The 15,400-nt window shown below is 36.8% G+C and overlaps 1 protein-coding gene across 2 annotated transcripts in view; it reads left to right on the top strand.

The window, feature by feature from the left end:
• Positions 1-13,390, top strand: part of MGARP (mitochondria localized glutamic acid rich protein) — a 16,547-nt gene extending 3,157 nt beyond the window's left edge. The window contains exons 2-5 of one of the 2 annotated variants that reach the window (XM_069105394.1): positions 6,564-6,606; positions 8,186-8,289; positions 9,456-9,561; positions 12,047-13,390. In XM_069105394.1, the coding sequence (XP_068961495.1) occupies positions 8,200-8,289; positions 9,456-9,561; positions 12,047-12,525 (675 nt within the window). In that variant the 5' untranslated portion in view covers positions 6,564-6,606; positions 8,186-8,199 and the 3' untranslated portion in view covers positions 12,526-13,390. The remainder of the gene's footprint in view (positions 1-6,563; positions 6,607-8,185; positions 8,290-9,455; positions 9,562-12,046) is intronic. The other variant, XM_069105392.1, reaches the window with a different exon arrangement.
• The last annotated feature ends 2,010 nt before the right edge of the window (positions 13,391-15,400 follow it).

Here is a 15,400-nt window from a genome sequence, read left to right as displayed (position 1 = left end):
GAGAGAGAGAGAGAGAGAGAGAGAGAGCAACTCAGATGAACAGAAGAGAACCTGATAGCCTGAACACAGATAAGTACATAACTTGGGGTTGGGTTTTGCATAACAATTTCGTACAAAGTGTTTGTTTCAAACATGTGCTCCTACCTTCTAGTAACAAATGAACAACCCTCCACAGGCAACAAAACCCTCAGGTTGCCTTTCTATGGTCTCACTCCTGCTTTATGTCTATACAACAAAGCTCCGATCAACTAACTGGACAATTTTCTGCATTAAAGAGCTTACTCTTGACTGATATGTGCACTGTAGGTGCTCATTTTTAAAATTAAGGTAATTAAAATTTAGGAACAAGTTTATTAGCTAAATTAACTAAACAATTTGTTTTATTTATTTATTTGGGGATGTAAGTTATTTAGTTTAATATACCTAAGCAGCATAGCTTCACTCGATATGAGAAATTATTTCCCTTTCATTTCTTAGTAGGAGTCCTTTCCTTCATAAAAGCTGATCAATGCTAGTGTTCTTGCTTGAGAAACAAGAGGAATATGTAAATATTGGAGCTGATTTTTAAACTCCCCTAGGAGACATTTCATCACTGTGTCAGAGCCTCTGTACAGGCTCTCTGCTCCACTTGAACTCTTGGACACTCTTTTCCCTCTAGGATTAAACTCAAGCTCTACCTTCTACAAAAGATTTTTCCTAATTTCCTCAGGTGGGAGTTTTTCTGAAATTATTATGTATTTACTTTGTCTTTACTTATTTACCAATGTGTTGTATTACTCTTACCCCCAGTAAGCTCCTTGGATGCAAGGATTGTCAATTTTTAAATTTTATAGCCCTAGCACTTGGTACATCATAGTATTTAATTATCATTGAATTGAAAAAACCATATAAATAAACCCAAAACATAAAGCAGGACCCTTTCCATCAATTTAATAGTAAAGGCTTTGTTTACAACAGCTTTGTTTCTCTCATCCTTCCAAGAATTATGGATTCAAAAGGAAACATAGAGCAAAGAAAAGAGCACCATTCTGTGTAAAGAAAAGAAGTAATGAAATACTATTCAGGACACTTTCATTTGGGAGCATCCCTGAAGCCTGGGAAGGGGTCCCTGAAAGGATCAGGTCCTTGACCACATACTCATGGAGTCAGCGCCTAGGCTAGGATTCAGTCAGATCTTTATTCCTTTAAAACAGACCTTTAATTCCTTTAATAGCGTGCATGACTATAACTGTAGGTAGGGATGAAAATAACCCTAACTGTAACAAAATCAGAAAAAAAAATTCATAGAAGAAAAAAAGAACACTGAAGCAAACAACATGTTTTTGTTAAGCTGAAATAAACATTTAAAAAACAAATTGTAGAACAACAAGATAGCTGATAGTCACTTTCCCTGGACCCCATTAATTCTCAAAAACTCTACCAAAAAGGAATATGTCCCAAATGCAGAGCAATTGCATTTATGTACACAAGATAAAAAAGGGAGAACCCCAACAAAAAATTAACAGGAGAGACCACAAATCATTCAACTGGTTTCTCTCAACCCCTCCTCACCCAACCTTCACTCCTGGCAGGGACCACACAAACCTACCCCCAGACTTATGTATGGGGCCCAGGTATTGGGATCTTTTCTTGCTTCACAGACTTTGTCTCTACATCTCACTCATTCCTAGCTCCACTAGAAACAAGCTGCAAATATTGATTCCACCCAATCACATGAGAAGGAGTTGAGGGAAGGGGAGGAAGAAGCCACGGGGCTTAGGTCCAATGTGGTGCCTTGGCTAACAATCCCCTGAGGCTTTACAACAACCCCCTGAGACTTTGCCTGTAACACCTTCAGCATCTTCTTTTGGACTGCAAAAAAGTTTATTCAGTGATACAGTCCAAAGAAGGAAAGGAGATGAGTCAAAAAAGGCCATGAAACAGGGGCTAGAATGAATAGCTGCACTCAGGGCTGCAGGAATGGAGACTGAAACCCAGCTTAAGCCAGTTGTAGGGTATATGAATCTAGAGTCAAAAGGGACTTGGGAGGCCACTGAATCCAATCAGTTCATTTTGCAGATGAGTCAGTCCCTCTAGCCCCTGAAAATGGTAAGGATGTAGGCCAGTGAAGATTATTAAATCCTCCACCATGAGAGAAGGTTGAGACAGCTTTGCAATCCAACCCTAGGGATGTATCATCCTATCCACTAGCAAGGGGGGGAGGTAGGATAATGGCAGGTGAGGTATTCATAAAGTGAGTGATGGGGAAATATAAAAAAAAATATTGAAACATTAACAAACTCATCAAAAACTCAAAGTGCAGATACATCAGTAGGAAATATCCTAAAACCAGAAAGATAAGTGCCACATCCTTAAAGAGATTATAAACTTAATACTTTTGTGTTAAAGTAAATACTTGTTACTATTATCATTATTAATAAATCTCTTTCCAATTACAAATAAAAAAAACAACCCAGAGATTACAAAACTATCTTAAGAAATACTAGACAGGGGAGGCTAGGTGGTGCAGTGAACAGAGCATGGGCCCTGGAGTCAGGAGGACCTGAGTTCAAATGTGGCCTCAGACACTTATCACTTACTAGCCATGTGACCTTGGGCAAGTTGCTTAACCCTAATTGCCCTCCAAAAACACATAAAATATAAATAAGTACAATTACCAAGGAAATAATAATTGATGAAGTAAATTGCACTATGTTTAGAAGTTATTTTTTTAAAAGAGAAAAACTGACATGAGATAAAAACAGTACAAAAAAGAGGCATCATTAATAGGTTAAAAAAACATAAAGGTAATATAGATGCAAATTGATTTTGAAGAAATAGACGAAGTGAAGGTGGAAGAGTAGAACTGAAGAGTAATGGAATAAATCCTGTAATTTCCCATAGGAGAATTAATTTACTTTGTGGGACAAAATTGCAGAGAAGAAAGATTCATAAATGGGAAGAAGGAAGAGAAAGGACAGAGGGGAATGAGTGATGTACCCTTATCCAGTCTATGGATGAAAAGGGAAGAGGTGACAACACCTATAACCTCTCAACTAGAAGAAGGGTTGTAACACAATAGGAGCATAGCAGAAGAGAAGGACTGAGACTAGGAAGTGAAAAGGGGTAATCTTAAACTAAAGGGGAAGGGTAGATTTCATTAAAGAGTATTACCATGGGGGAAGATACATATGTCTGCAGTGAGAGGAGGGCCACTTCATGATGGATTTAATCTGGGTGGAATTAGTACATCAGGAAATGATTGTCTTTTTGAGTGTACCTACATGAACAATTTTCTAGCCCAGAAAAAAAAATGTGACCTTCAAGCCTCTGGCACCAGAAGGTTTGAGGGTCAGGATGGACACAGAGATGAACTGGCATAGTCAATGGAAAGAGGAGCAGAGGGGTAGATTTGGACTGCCCAATTTAGGACAGGGTAATTTATAACATGGGGAACCGCTTCTATTGATATTATTTCCCTAACTAATTAATACTTCTGTGACTGAGCAATAAAAAGGGGGAAACATCATGAGCAAGATCAATTAAAGGCAATAACACAGAAATTAGTTAGGAGGAAGCTCACACTGGATACTTCAGAAGCTTTAACTAGATGATGAACCCAAAGAGATTGAAAAAAAATATAAAGGGGTATAAAGCACAAATGAGAAAATAGCATTTTAAAGTAAATAGAAAAGGAAGATAACTAATAAACACAACAAAGCAAAAAAAAATCTTTGAAAAAGGGAGCAGAAAAAAGAAAACTAGCAAACATCAGAATTTCGAAGAAGAAAAGCAATTTAAAATTTTTATTTTATTTCATTCTTTTTCAATTAATAAGCATTTATTTTCTCTCCCTTCCCCACCCTATACTCTCATCCTCTCCAATACCCTAATTAAGAAAGAAAGAAAAAAAGAAAGAAAGAAAGAAAGAAAGAAAGAAAGAAAGGAAGGAAGGAAGGAAGGAAGGAAGGAAGGAAGGAAGGAAGGAAGGAAGGAAGGAAGGAAGGAAGGAAAGAAAGAAGAAAGGAAAGAAGGAAGGAAGAAAAATATGCTTAGTCAAACAGAACAAATCCCCACATTGGCTGTATCCAAAAATGTAGGTCCCATTCCATACCTTGAGTCCATTATCTATCTGTCTGTCAGAAGGTGGGTAGCATGCTTTATCATCAGTCTACTGGAAATGTAGTTAGTTATTACATGTATCAGAGCTCTTAAATCTTTCAAAGTTGTTTCTTTTTACTATATTTTTGTTATTGTATTAATAGTCCCCCTTGTTCTCCTCACTTTGTGTCTTCCCAAGTGTCTCTGAAACCATTACTTTCATCATTTCTTATGGAGCAACAAAATTCCATTTCTATATAACATACTTTGTTCAGTTATTCCTCATTTTATGGATGAACTTAGTAGTTCTTTGCACATACAAAAAGAAGTTCTATAAATACTTTTCAACATATAGGTCCTTTTCCTCTTTTTGATCCCTTTGGTGTATAGGCTTAAGAGTGGTATTGCTGGGGCAAAGGGTGCACACATTTTAGTGCCTTTGGGGCCACAGTTCTAAATTGCTTTCCAGAATGACTGGACCAATTCAGAGCACCGTCAACAAGACATTAATATTGCCATCCCCACCGTCCCCCATTTTTAATTTTCCTTTTTTATTAGCTTTGCAATATGATGAGTGTGAGGTGGAGAAACTCAGAGTTGCTTTAACTTGTATTTCTCTAATTATATTTTTAGTGATTGAAACTTCTTTTTTCAGATGACAATTGATACCTTGAATTTCTTCACTTAAAACCTGTTCATATTAGTAGAATATGGTTCAGTACAGAGGCTAAGGAAGAAATATGTCACTCACCTCTTGCCAGAGAAGTGATGAGCTTAAAATTCAAAGAGAAGCATACCTTTCCATGGAAGGTCAATGTGGGAATTTGTTTTGTTGGACTGTGCAGGTTTTGATAGGAAATTTGTTTTTGTTTTTTGTTGTTGTTGTTGTTGTTGTTCAACAGGGGCCAGTGGGAGGGGCAGATTATAAATGCATTTACACTTTCTGGAGGGGAAAGGTGACACAATCGAGGTTAAGTGACTTGCCCAAGGTCACACAGCTAGCAAGTTATCAAGTGTCAGAGGCCAGATTTGAATTTAGGTCCTCCTGATTCCAGGGCTAGTGCTCTATTCACTGTGCCACCTAACTGCCCCATATGTGTTTGTGTGTGAGTGTGTCTGTGTGTGTGTAAAGAAAATTGCCTATACATAGAGTAGGGAAAGTTTTGAACTACACATAACTGAGAGGGGGGAGTGCAAGAAAGAAATATACAATTAAAGAAAGATAAAGAAATTATTTAAATAAAATTATAAAACTAGGAAAAAGGTTAATAGTGGGAATAGAGGCAGAGGAGAAGAGGGTGAAAATAATTTGTGAAAATAGAGTTGTTATTCAAGTAGTCTAATCAAAACTAGTCATAGGGACAAATTGTTGATTTAAAAGAGTAAACAATCTGTTGCTCATAAGAAACACATATGAGGGAAGGGAAAGAGAAAAAATATTTAAGCACCTACTATGTGCCAAGCACTTTATAACTATTATTTCATTTGCTTCTCACAATAGCCTGTTGAGGTAAGTGATATTATAATCTCCAGTAATAATTAGAGGAAACTGAGGCAGACAGAGATTAAGTGATTTGCCAAGGGTCACACAGCTATTAATATCTGAGGTCAGATTTAGAACTAAGGACTTCCTGCCTTCAGGCCCAGTACTCTTATCTACTGCCACCACCAAGCCACCTCTAAAAAGCAAAGACACAAATAAAATCAAAATTAATCTAGAACAATATTTACTATCCAAGTGAATCCCAAAATACTGGAGTTGCAATCATGCTAACAGAGAAAACAAATATAAAAATTTACAATATGAGCAGAGATTAATTCTTTTCTATTCTGCTCACTCAATAAATCCTAATAGATAGAGAGGTGGTGCAATGGAAAGAGTGCTGGATCTGGAATCAGGAAGACCTGAAATAAAATCAGATCTTGAACATTTACTAGCTGTGTGACCCTGGACAAGTCACTTGACCTCTTCATCCTCCACTTTCTCTTCTGTAAAATGGGGATAATTATAGCACTCACCTCTCAGAGTTTTTGTGAGAATAAAGAGAGATAATATTTGAAAATTGCTTTGCAAAACCTTCAAGTCTATAAAATGTTAACTATGAGAATTTAGAAATAAAATGAATACAGGTAATACAGAAAGATGTATATGAACAGATTCAAAGTGAAATAAGCAGAGCCATATACATATGTGTGTATATGTATATGTATATATATATATACATATAACTATCATAATGTAAATGGAAAGAAAAACAATGATAACACAATTTCATAATGAACACTGTGAAACTCTAAGGACCAAACATGCCCCATAGGAGAGCTCTGAGAATCAACCTTCCTCACTCTTTTTTTGCAGAGATGGTGTCATACCATGTCATTGCATATAATGTCAGGTTTGTTTTTTTTTTTGTAGATAATGTCAGATTTTTTTCCTATGTATTGTTCGGTTTTGCTGAACTATTTTCTTCCTCTTTTTTCAGTCTTTAGTTATAAGGGATGGCTTACTAGGAGAAAGTAAGAGAGGTATGTAATGGGAAATGTAGGTGATATAAAAACAAGAGATATTAAAATATTTTTAATTGTAAGTAATAAATAATTTGAGGTTTATGGTTTTCATATGATGTAATTTATCAGTTTTATTATTAGAATGTTGGTGGCAACTGTTTATATTAGATACATACATTTCTATGTGTTCATATGTATTTGTATATCACATACTTAAACATATATCTGTATGCACATGTGTACATACTACATGTATACACATATATACACTCTATACATGTATGTCTATATTGATATCAATTTTGATATCAATATACTAAAGAAAGATTGATAAGGGAGGCTAGGTGGTTTGGTGAACAGAGCTCCGGCCCTGGAGTCAGAAGGACCTGAGTTCAAATCCGGAATCAGACTCTTAACACTTACTAGCCATATGACCTTGGGCAAGTCACTTAACCCCAATTGCCCTCCCGAAAAAAGCAAAAAAAAGAAAGAAAGATTCATAGGATCAGACTAGGAATAAGCAGATTCCCAATGGTTCTAGGCCCACTTCTATCATTAACAAACCGTATGATCCTAGACAAGTCCCTTAACTTAGCTGGGCTACAGTTTCCACTTTTATCATTCTATGTGTCTATACTATCTCTGCCTCAATTTTATTTTCAGTGAAATGGGGAAGATGAACTTTATGACCTCTAATGTCACTTAGACCTCCAAAAAAACAATCTATTTTTCTTTTTTTTTTTTAAGCAATCAGGGTTAAGTAACTTGCTAAAGGTTACACGGCCAGTTATTTCTGGGTGTGGTGCTGAGTATCTGAGCCCAGATTTGATCCAGATCATCCTGACACTGGAGCCGATGCTCTTACTCGCTGAGCCACCTGGCCGCCCCTAAGCAATTGGGGTTAAGTAACTTGCTCAAGGTTACACGGGTAGGTGTTTCTGGGTGGGTGCTAAGTGTGTGAGCCCGGGATTCTATCTCCAGGTCTTCTCAACACTGGAGCCGGTGCTCTTACTCGCTGTGCTACTTCGCCGCCCCCTATTTTTCTTAAAAACATGCTTGCTTCCACTGATCCAAAGAAGTAATGGATGATATATTTGATTACTTTATATAAGGCTTTTCTTATATTTTTGTTATGGCTCATACATAAGATTGACTTTGAAAAAAAATTCATATTTTTCATACCCAATGTGAAAACAACTGAATCCTTTAGCTACTAAAGTTCATCATATGATTTAGTGGATTTTAAAAGATAACATTAAAATAGTTACATAGTCAACAGGCACCTGCTTTTCCCTATTTCTTATAGCCCCTTTCTTTTGCAGGGGAATTGGTGGGATGGAGCTTTGGTGTTTCTTCCTCTCTACTGATTTTTTAGTTTTATTAGAAATATTTTGTTACATGTTTCATTTCTTTGCTAAATACAAAGAGTATTTATTTTATACTGTTTATACTATGTTTCGAATACGCATCTGTACTTATTTTTGAATGGAGTATTCAGTAATACAGAAGTGAATTGAACTTTTAATGTGTTTTTTATGTAATTACTTTAAATTGTCCATTGTAATGGAAGTAATGTAAAAAAAAAATTTTTTTACAGCATCCCTTCGACACATGTCATCTAAGAGAGTCCCTGGATTAGCTGGGTCAAACATGATATATTATCTCTTTGTTGGTGTCACTTTTAGTGCTGGTGGATATTATGTAAGTGTTTTCATAACTACAATATTATGGGATATACATGTTATGAAAAGCAATGGGGTGATTAGGTAAAAGCTAGTTTCACAGCATAATTATCTTTGTTTTATAAAATTCAGGAATCAATGTTTGGCCACTCCTATGGACTATGAAATGGTGATGTTCATGATCCCAATTATTAATTCTAACTGCATTGGGATGAATGTCACATATTGTAGTCTAACATGAATGTAATGAATGAAGGCAGCCCATATGGGAAATGAAGGAAATTTGTTACCAGGAAAGATCACTATGCACTTACTGCTTCAGTTACTCATTGCATACAGATTTGTTTAAATAGCATGACAGAAGTAATTTGACCGATTACTTGAGGCATTGTGAATGTGCATTTTTCTAGATGGCAATCTGTGAGTCAGGACTGTAGATCAGTCAGAAAATGTATGTATGCTTTGGTCTCAACATGATTTATTAAGTTGAATTATTACTCCCTTATTTTCATCACTTTATTTCACTTGACAGAATATTTCAGTTATCTTCCTTTGAAAAAACCTTCCAGTTTGGAAAGGTTACTGGATTTGGAGTCAGAAGAGCTGGGTTTGAATCCAGGATCTATTACTTTCTACCCATATGATCTTGGGCAAGTCTTAACTTTCCCATCTGAAAAATGAGGTGGGGGTGAGATGATGTCTAAAGTTCTTTCCACTTCTAAATCTATGCACCTGATTCCTTCCAGTTTCACATCTTATGATCTGCTCATTATTTTGTTTCAGAGAGAGAATTGTGGTACAGAGGCTAGAAAGCTGATCTGAGTCAGAAAGGTCTGGGTTCAAGTCCCACCTTTGACTTAGCTATATGTGCAAAACATTTCACCTCCCAGTGCCTTAGGAGTCTCTTTAAGACCATAAACTACAAATTGCTGATCAGCATCAGTGGAAGGAGTTTTCACCCAGGAGTTCCCCCCCACCCCCACCTCTGTACTCCTCCCAATGCAATGCAGAAAAAAAAGAATATATGTTCCATAGTGTCTAATCCTCTCTTTTCTTCCAAGAGAAAAATCCATCCCAAATCATATTTCATTTTAAATGATTAAATCTAGGGAATTATATCACTAGAACTGAAGATCCTCATTCTAAGAGCTCTGGAATTAAATACAGACATACATTTGCATTCAGGCTTACAGGACATTCACATCAGACCAGTCTCGGTACACAGAACGTATCAATAACATGCAAGCAAAAAGTACCATGAAGGAGTCACCAGAGATGCTGCAACATCCAGGTAAAAGCTTTCTTCCTTTTCATCTACTCTGACACACAAAACATCCTATGTTTCTAATGCATGTGCATTGGACTGTTTGTCTTTGCTTTCCATTCCTGAGGGAATCCAGAATCTGAGACTGGAAGGTTGTTCATTTAATAAGAAAAAATGTTTTAAAACCTAATGAAATGTGTTTGGGATGGTAAAATCTGATGAATAAAAGTACTTTTAGTTTGGTAATAGGTCTGAATCCCATCTCTGCCACTTAGTACCTGCACAACCTTGGACACGTCGTGTTATCTCTCTGGCCCTCAATTTCCTGATCTGTAAAATGAGGGAGTTGAACTGGGTGACCTCTAAGGCCCTTCCAGCTCTGGAACTATGATACTATGATTCTATATTGCTGACCAACTGCTTTGACTCCTTTGTATTTGGAAGTATCTATTATCTTTCAGGGTTTTGACTTCATTCAGTCCATGGAATCCAGGGCATTCATATCTGCCTAGCTCAGCAGTTTGAGATAAAAGAACAAAATTGTTGGAGTTTTTTGTTTTATCACAATGTCATTTTCATTCCAATACTGTCTTTGTCTGCTTATGTTTTTGACTAGAATCCACTAGATTACAAAGTCATTTAGATGTTTGGGGTTGAATGGCACCTCTTTAACCTGATCGATTTGGGGAAATAGCCACAGTAAGAACAGATGTGACATTTTTTTTCTTTTCAAATTCCAATTGCATCATAATAGATTTTTAAATCAGTTCCTACTGGTTTGCACGTGTTTTACATAATATCTGTTGTTTCCCTCCAGTAGAATATATCACCTGGAGGGCAGGAACTTTTTTTTTTTGTCTTTGTATCCCATTGCCTTGCTTAGTTCCCAAGGTATAGTAGATAGCAGGTACTTAAGCAATACTTATTTAACTCAATCAGTAGACCTTTATAAAGTGCCTACTATGTGCCAGGGACTATGCTAAGCACTGACAATACAAAAACAAAAGTGAGACAGAATAGAATTGGTGCCTTGTATTAATTCCTTTGCTTTCATTCACTTTTTATTCCAACTTGTTAATGGTTCTCCTGAAATGTAAAGTGTTATACAATATATGGTATTATTATTAAGAAAGGGGAGAGGGGAGAATGAGTAAATTAAAGAATGAAAAACATTTATGGAGTTAAATTGCAAAGCACCGTGCTAACAAATATGTGAATGACACTTCTCCCTTCCCTCTACTTTGTACAGTGATGGAATGAGCTACCTGGGTGCTTGTAAGTGATAATAATAATGATAGCCACTGATTTTTACACAGTGTGTTCCAAAAGACTTAGTACAGTTAAAAAAAATTATTTTTCCAATTACATGTAAAGATAATTTTAATAGTCATTTTAAATAAGATTTTGAGTTCCAAATTTGTCTTCCTCCTTCCCTCCCCTCTCTCCTCCCTAAGATGGTAAGCAATTTTATGTAGGTTATATATGTGCAATCATGTAAAACATATTTCCATATTAGGCATGTTGTTAGATAAGAAACAGAACAAAAGGAAAAAAAACTTTAGTGACATTTTAAAGATAAATCTTTAAGCTTTATTTAGCTTAGATTTAGATAAATCTTCCAACTAAATAAAGCCAACACTTAAAATTGCACTAAGTCATTTGGGAAACTGTATAGCAATTTAAGGTTTGTAAAGTGATTTAAATATATTATCTCATTTGGGCCCCACTACAACTCTGTGTGGAAGGCACTACTTCATTTTACAGATGAGGAAATGGAGGTTCAGGAAAGTTAAATGACTTGTCCATGGGGTCACAGAGCTGGTTCTTCCTAATTTTATGTCCAAGGCTTTCTCCACAAAACCACACCAAAATGGAGTCCCATGGATGAGGTGATCTCTATTCCGTTCCATTCCTTTCAAGAAACACTTATGAAGAACCTATTATGTGGATGTAATCTTGGTATAAAGACAAAAAGTAGTTCCCATGTTCAAGATCTTTATAGTTTATTATAAGTTTATTGTCTATTATATGGGATGATAAACTATGTAGACTGATAATAATGCCACAAAGTACAAAGTCATTTGAAGTAATTTTGAGAGGGAGAAAGCAACGATAATATCAGGAAGCATCAGCAAAATAATTAGTATAGGAGATGACAGTTGAGCTGTGTTTTGAAGGAAGCTAGATAGTCTCCAAGGGAATAAGAGGGAAGGCCTGGGGAGGGAGCGGAGTTCGGGAACCAGCTGTGCAAAAAGTAGAGAAGTAGATAGAACGGTGATTTTGGACGTCCCTTTCAACTTGGAAATGTGGTGAATTAAAATGATCCTATTTTAAGTAACAGCTGTTGCTAACAGAATGGTTTTTTTATCTTTGCAGAACATAAGCAACAGGTTTTCATCTCTAAATATTACTTTGACAATATTTGTAGTGAAAGTAGGTGGTTTGGGTTTTTATTTTCCTGCTGCCTTTTTTTTTTCTTTTGTATGTCTTTTAATGAAATGAATCTCAACAGATGAGGAAGTAAAGCCCACAGAAACCAATGAAGGCTGTTCAGAAGCCCCTAGTGATGCTTCTCCTTTGGAGGCTGATATGGCAACAGCTGAAGAAATTCCAGATGTGGAAGATGCAGCTCTGGAGGAGACTTCTGCAGTCAGTGTCGGAGCTGGTCCAGCGGAGATTCCGGCAGTGAGCATCGGAGCTGATCCAGACGAGACTGTGGCAGTCAGCGTCGGAGCTGGCTCCGAGGAGACTCCGGCAGACAGCCTCGGAGCTAGTCCAGGGATCACTGAAGTTGCTATGGTCAGTGTAGAATCAGGGCCAGAGGTCACAGATGCAGCTGTGTTGGAGGCAGCTGAGGCCAGTGACAAGTCTCCTAAGCCAGACGAAGCCTCAGCTGTAGATACTGAACTGGAGGGAGAAAAGAAATCTCCTCCAGAAGCTGAAACCTGTGTAGAGGCTGAATTACAGGAAGAAGCCCCTCCCCAGGCCTGAGACTGCCTTACCCAAAGGGTTACCTAATCTCCCTTTGCTACTAAAAAAGCCTCTAGGTCAGAAAAGATGTCAGAATGTGGGTGAGTGTTATGTGTAAATTCCAGGAAGAATTACTGTTCATTCAAGGTTACTTTCTCAACTCTTTGAGGTACTTTGAAGAACTATGGAGTCACTTGATGGATTTGGGGAATGCATTTGTAAATGTTCTAGGAAATGTCTCCTCTGAGAGTGAGGGAAACACAGTAGAGCTGGAGAGGTCATGAGGAAATCTGCTCTATTGGTGTTTTTCTTTTTAAAATTCTAAGTGATCACAATTAGCTATCTACACAATTCCATATTCCTTTTAAGCTATCTACACAATTCCATATTCCTTTTAATTTTGAACTGTTAAATCCCTTTAAGTCAGTGGGCTTGGATAGAGTGGCTCTTGAATATGAAATCAAGTCAGTGAAATTAGTAAATATTTTTATTGTTTCCAGATTTATTCTACTAACAGTTATAGAGATATTCAATTGGAACTTGCACATTTTATGCTCTTAGTGAGATAAGAACTCCATCTATTTCCATTATCTCTTCCCAACTCAAAACATTCTACCATACTCCCTACCTGCAAGTCATCTGTCTCTGCGTTAAATGGGATAGCTTGATATGTTTCTTTTCCCTCTGTGCAAGTATACTACTACAAATTTGAGACTGGTGGCCATCATGACTTGGTCTAAAACTAAAAATAACTTTCCTATAAGGTAGTTGTGTAGTTGACTGTGAGACAATTTACATTCCTCACCTAATCTCATTTTGATTTTTACTTGTGTGTAAAAACTCTTGAACTATTGAGTGAAGGTTCTTACTCTCCCAAAAAAATAAATTGCTAAAATATCTAAATAATGGGGCAGCTAGGTGGCACAGTGAATAAAGTGCCAAACCCAGAGTCAGGAGGACCTAAGTTCGGTTCTGGCCTCAGACACTTAACAACCACACAAAAAACTAGCCCTGTAACCTTGAGCAAGTTACTTAACCCCAATTGCCCTCCAAAAGGCAGAAAAAAAAATTAAATATCTAAATAATGAAAGGAATAAAATCTATTTTAATGTTGTTCTTCAGTCCAACTAAAACAGCACTTACTAAGTGCCTAGAATATACAAGCAAAAACAAAACAAAAAAGAAAAAAAAGGGGGGGAGCGGTGCAGCTAGATATTGCAGTGAATAGAGCACGGTCCTGGAATCAGGAGGACCTGAATTCAAATACGGCCTCAGACACTTGAAAAACTAGCTGTATAACCTTGGGCAAATCATTTAACCCCAATTGCCTTGCCTTTTCCGAAAGAAAGAAAGAAAGAAAGAAAGAAAGAAAGAAAGAAAGAAAGAAAGAAAGAAAGAAAGAAAGAAAGAAAGAAAGAAAGAAAGAGAGAGAGAGAGAGAGAGAGAGAGAGAGAGAGAGAGAGAGAGAAAGAAAGAAAGAAAGAAAGAAAGAAAGAAAGAAAGAAAGAAAGAAAGAGAAAGAAAGGAAGGAAAAAAGGAAGGAAGGAAGGAAGGAAAGAAGGAAGGAAGGAGGGAAAGAAGGAAAGAAAGAAAGAAAGGAAAGAAAGAAAAGAAAAGAAAGAAAGAAAGAAAGAGAAAGAAAGAAAGAAAGAAAGAAAGAAAGAAAGAAAGAAAGAAAGAAAGAAAGAAAGAAAGAAAGAAAGAAAGAAAGTGCTGAGCAATTCACTGAGTGAAGCAAAAAATGGAGGAATTAATAGAACCAATGTAATGGCAAGTGTTGGATTTGGAGGATCAGAGTTTGAACCTGATTGTGGCATTTAATACCTATGTGACCATAGGCACATAACTGAGCCTTAGTTTGCTCCTCTGTAAAATGAATGGAGTTAGGCTAAGTTAGGGAGTTTGTCTAAGGTTTATTCTAGCTCAAAACCTATAGTACTACAACTTCTTCAGATATTTGAAAGATCTCCCTTGCTGTTTAAAATAATAAACTCCCTTTCCCCACTGCCTTCAGGAGTATGCCAGCACCATCATTTCTTCCCTCTTCCCTAAGGGAAAGAAAGGGAAATAACCCACTCTCTCAGATACCTCTCCCACTGAATTTCCCCTTTGCCCTGAGGTCAATTAAGTAAGAGGAAAGAATAATTCCTCTAGAATTGGTGGCCTAAACAGCTTGTGGTAATAGAAATTTCACAGAATCTCAGAGTCAGAAGGGACCCAGAGGCCATATAGCTTAACCACCAAATGAATAAGAATCCTCTTTATAATATCACCTAACAAATGGTAATACAACTTTTCCTTACAAACTTAACGTCACAACTTTAGAGTTGAAAGGAATCTTAGAGACATTATCTAGACCTGGAATTCTTAACCTTTGCTGTGTTATGGAGGGTGAAGCCTATGACCCCTTCTCAGAATTTTTTAAATGAATAAAAGAAAATATACAGGATTACAAATTAAACCAATTATATTGAAGTTATCTATCTATCTATCCATCTATCTATCTTTCTATCTATGCAGCTAGATGGTGAAGTGGATAGGGTACAAGTTCTAGAGTCAAGAAAGCTCATCTTCCTGAGTTCAAATCTGGCCTTAGACACTTACTACCTGTGTGACCCTGGGCAAATCACTTAACCCTGTTTGCCTCAGTTTCCTCATCTATAAAATGAACTGGGGAAGGAATGGCAAACCACTCCAGTATCTTTGCCAAGAAAACCCCAAATGGGGTCACAAAGAGTCAGAAATGACTAGAAAATGACCAAACAATATACACATACATATATATGATATATACATTGTGTGTGTATGTATGTTTGTCTGTTTATAGACCCAAGGTTAAGAACCCTTTACTCTACAGCTTTTCCCCTTCCTAATGGAAGTGGGGGGGGTGGGGGGG

Source organism: Petaurus breviceps, unplaced genomic scaffold, assembly GCF_028583685.1.
Source record: "Petaurus breviceps papuanus isolate PSGF00001 unplaced genomic scaffold, PetGlider_PUasm1.0 76, whole genome shotgun sequence".
In the NCBI taxonomy this organism is placed as follows: Eukaryota; Metazoa; Chordata; class Mammalia; order Diprotodontia; family Petauridae; genus Petaurus; species Petaurus breviceps.
Note: the sequence above shows the minus strand (reverse complement) of the source record. Positions and strands in the feature narration are given on the sequence as shown.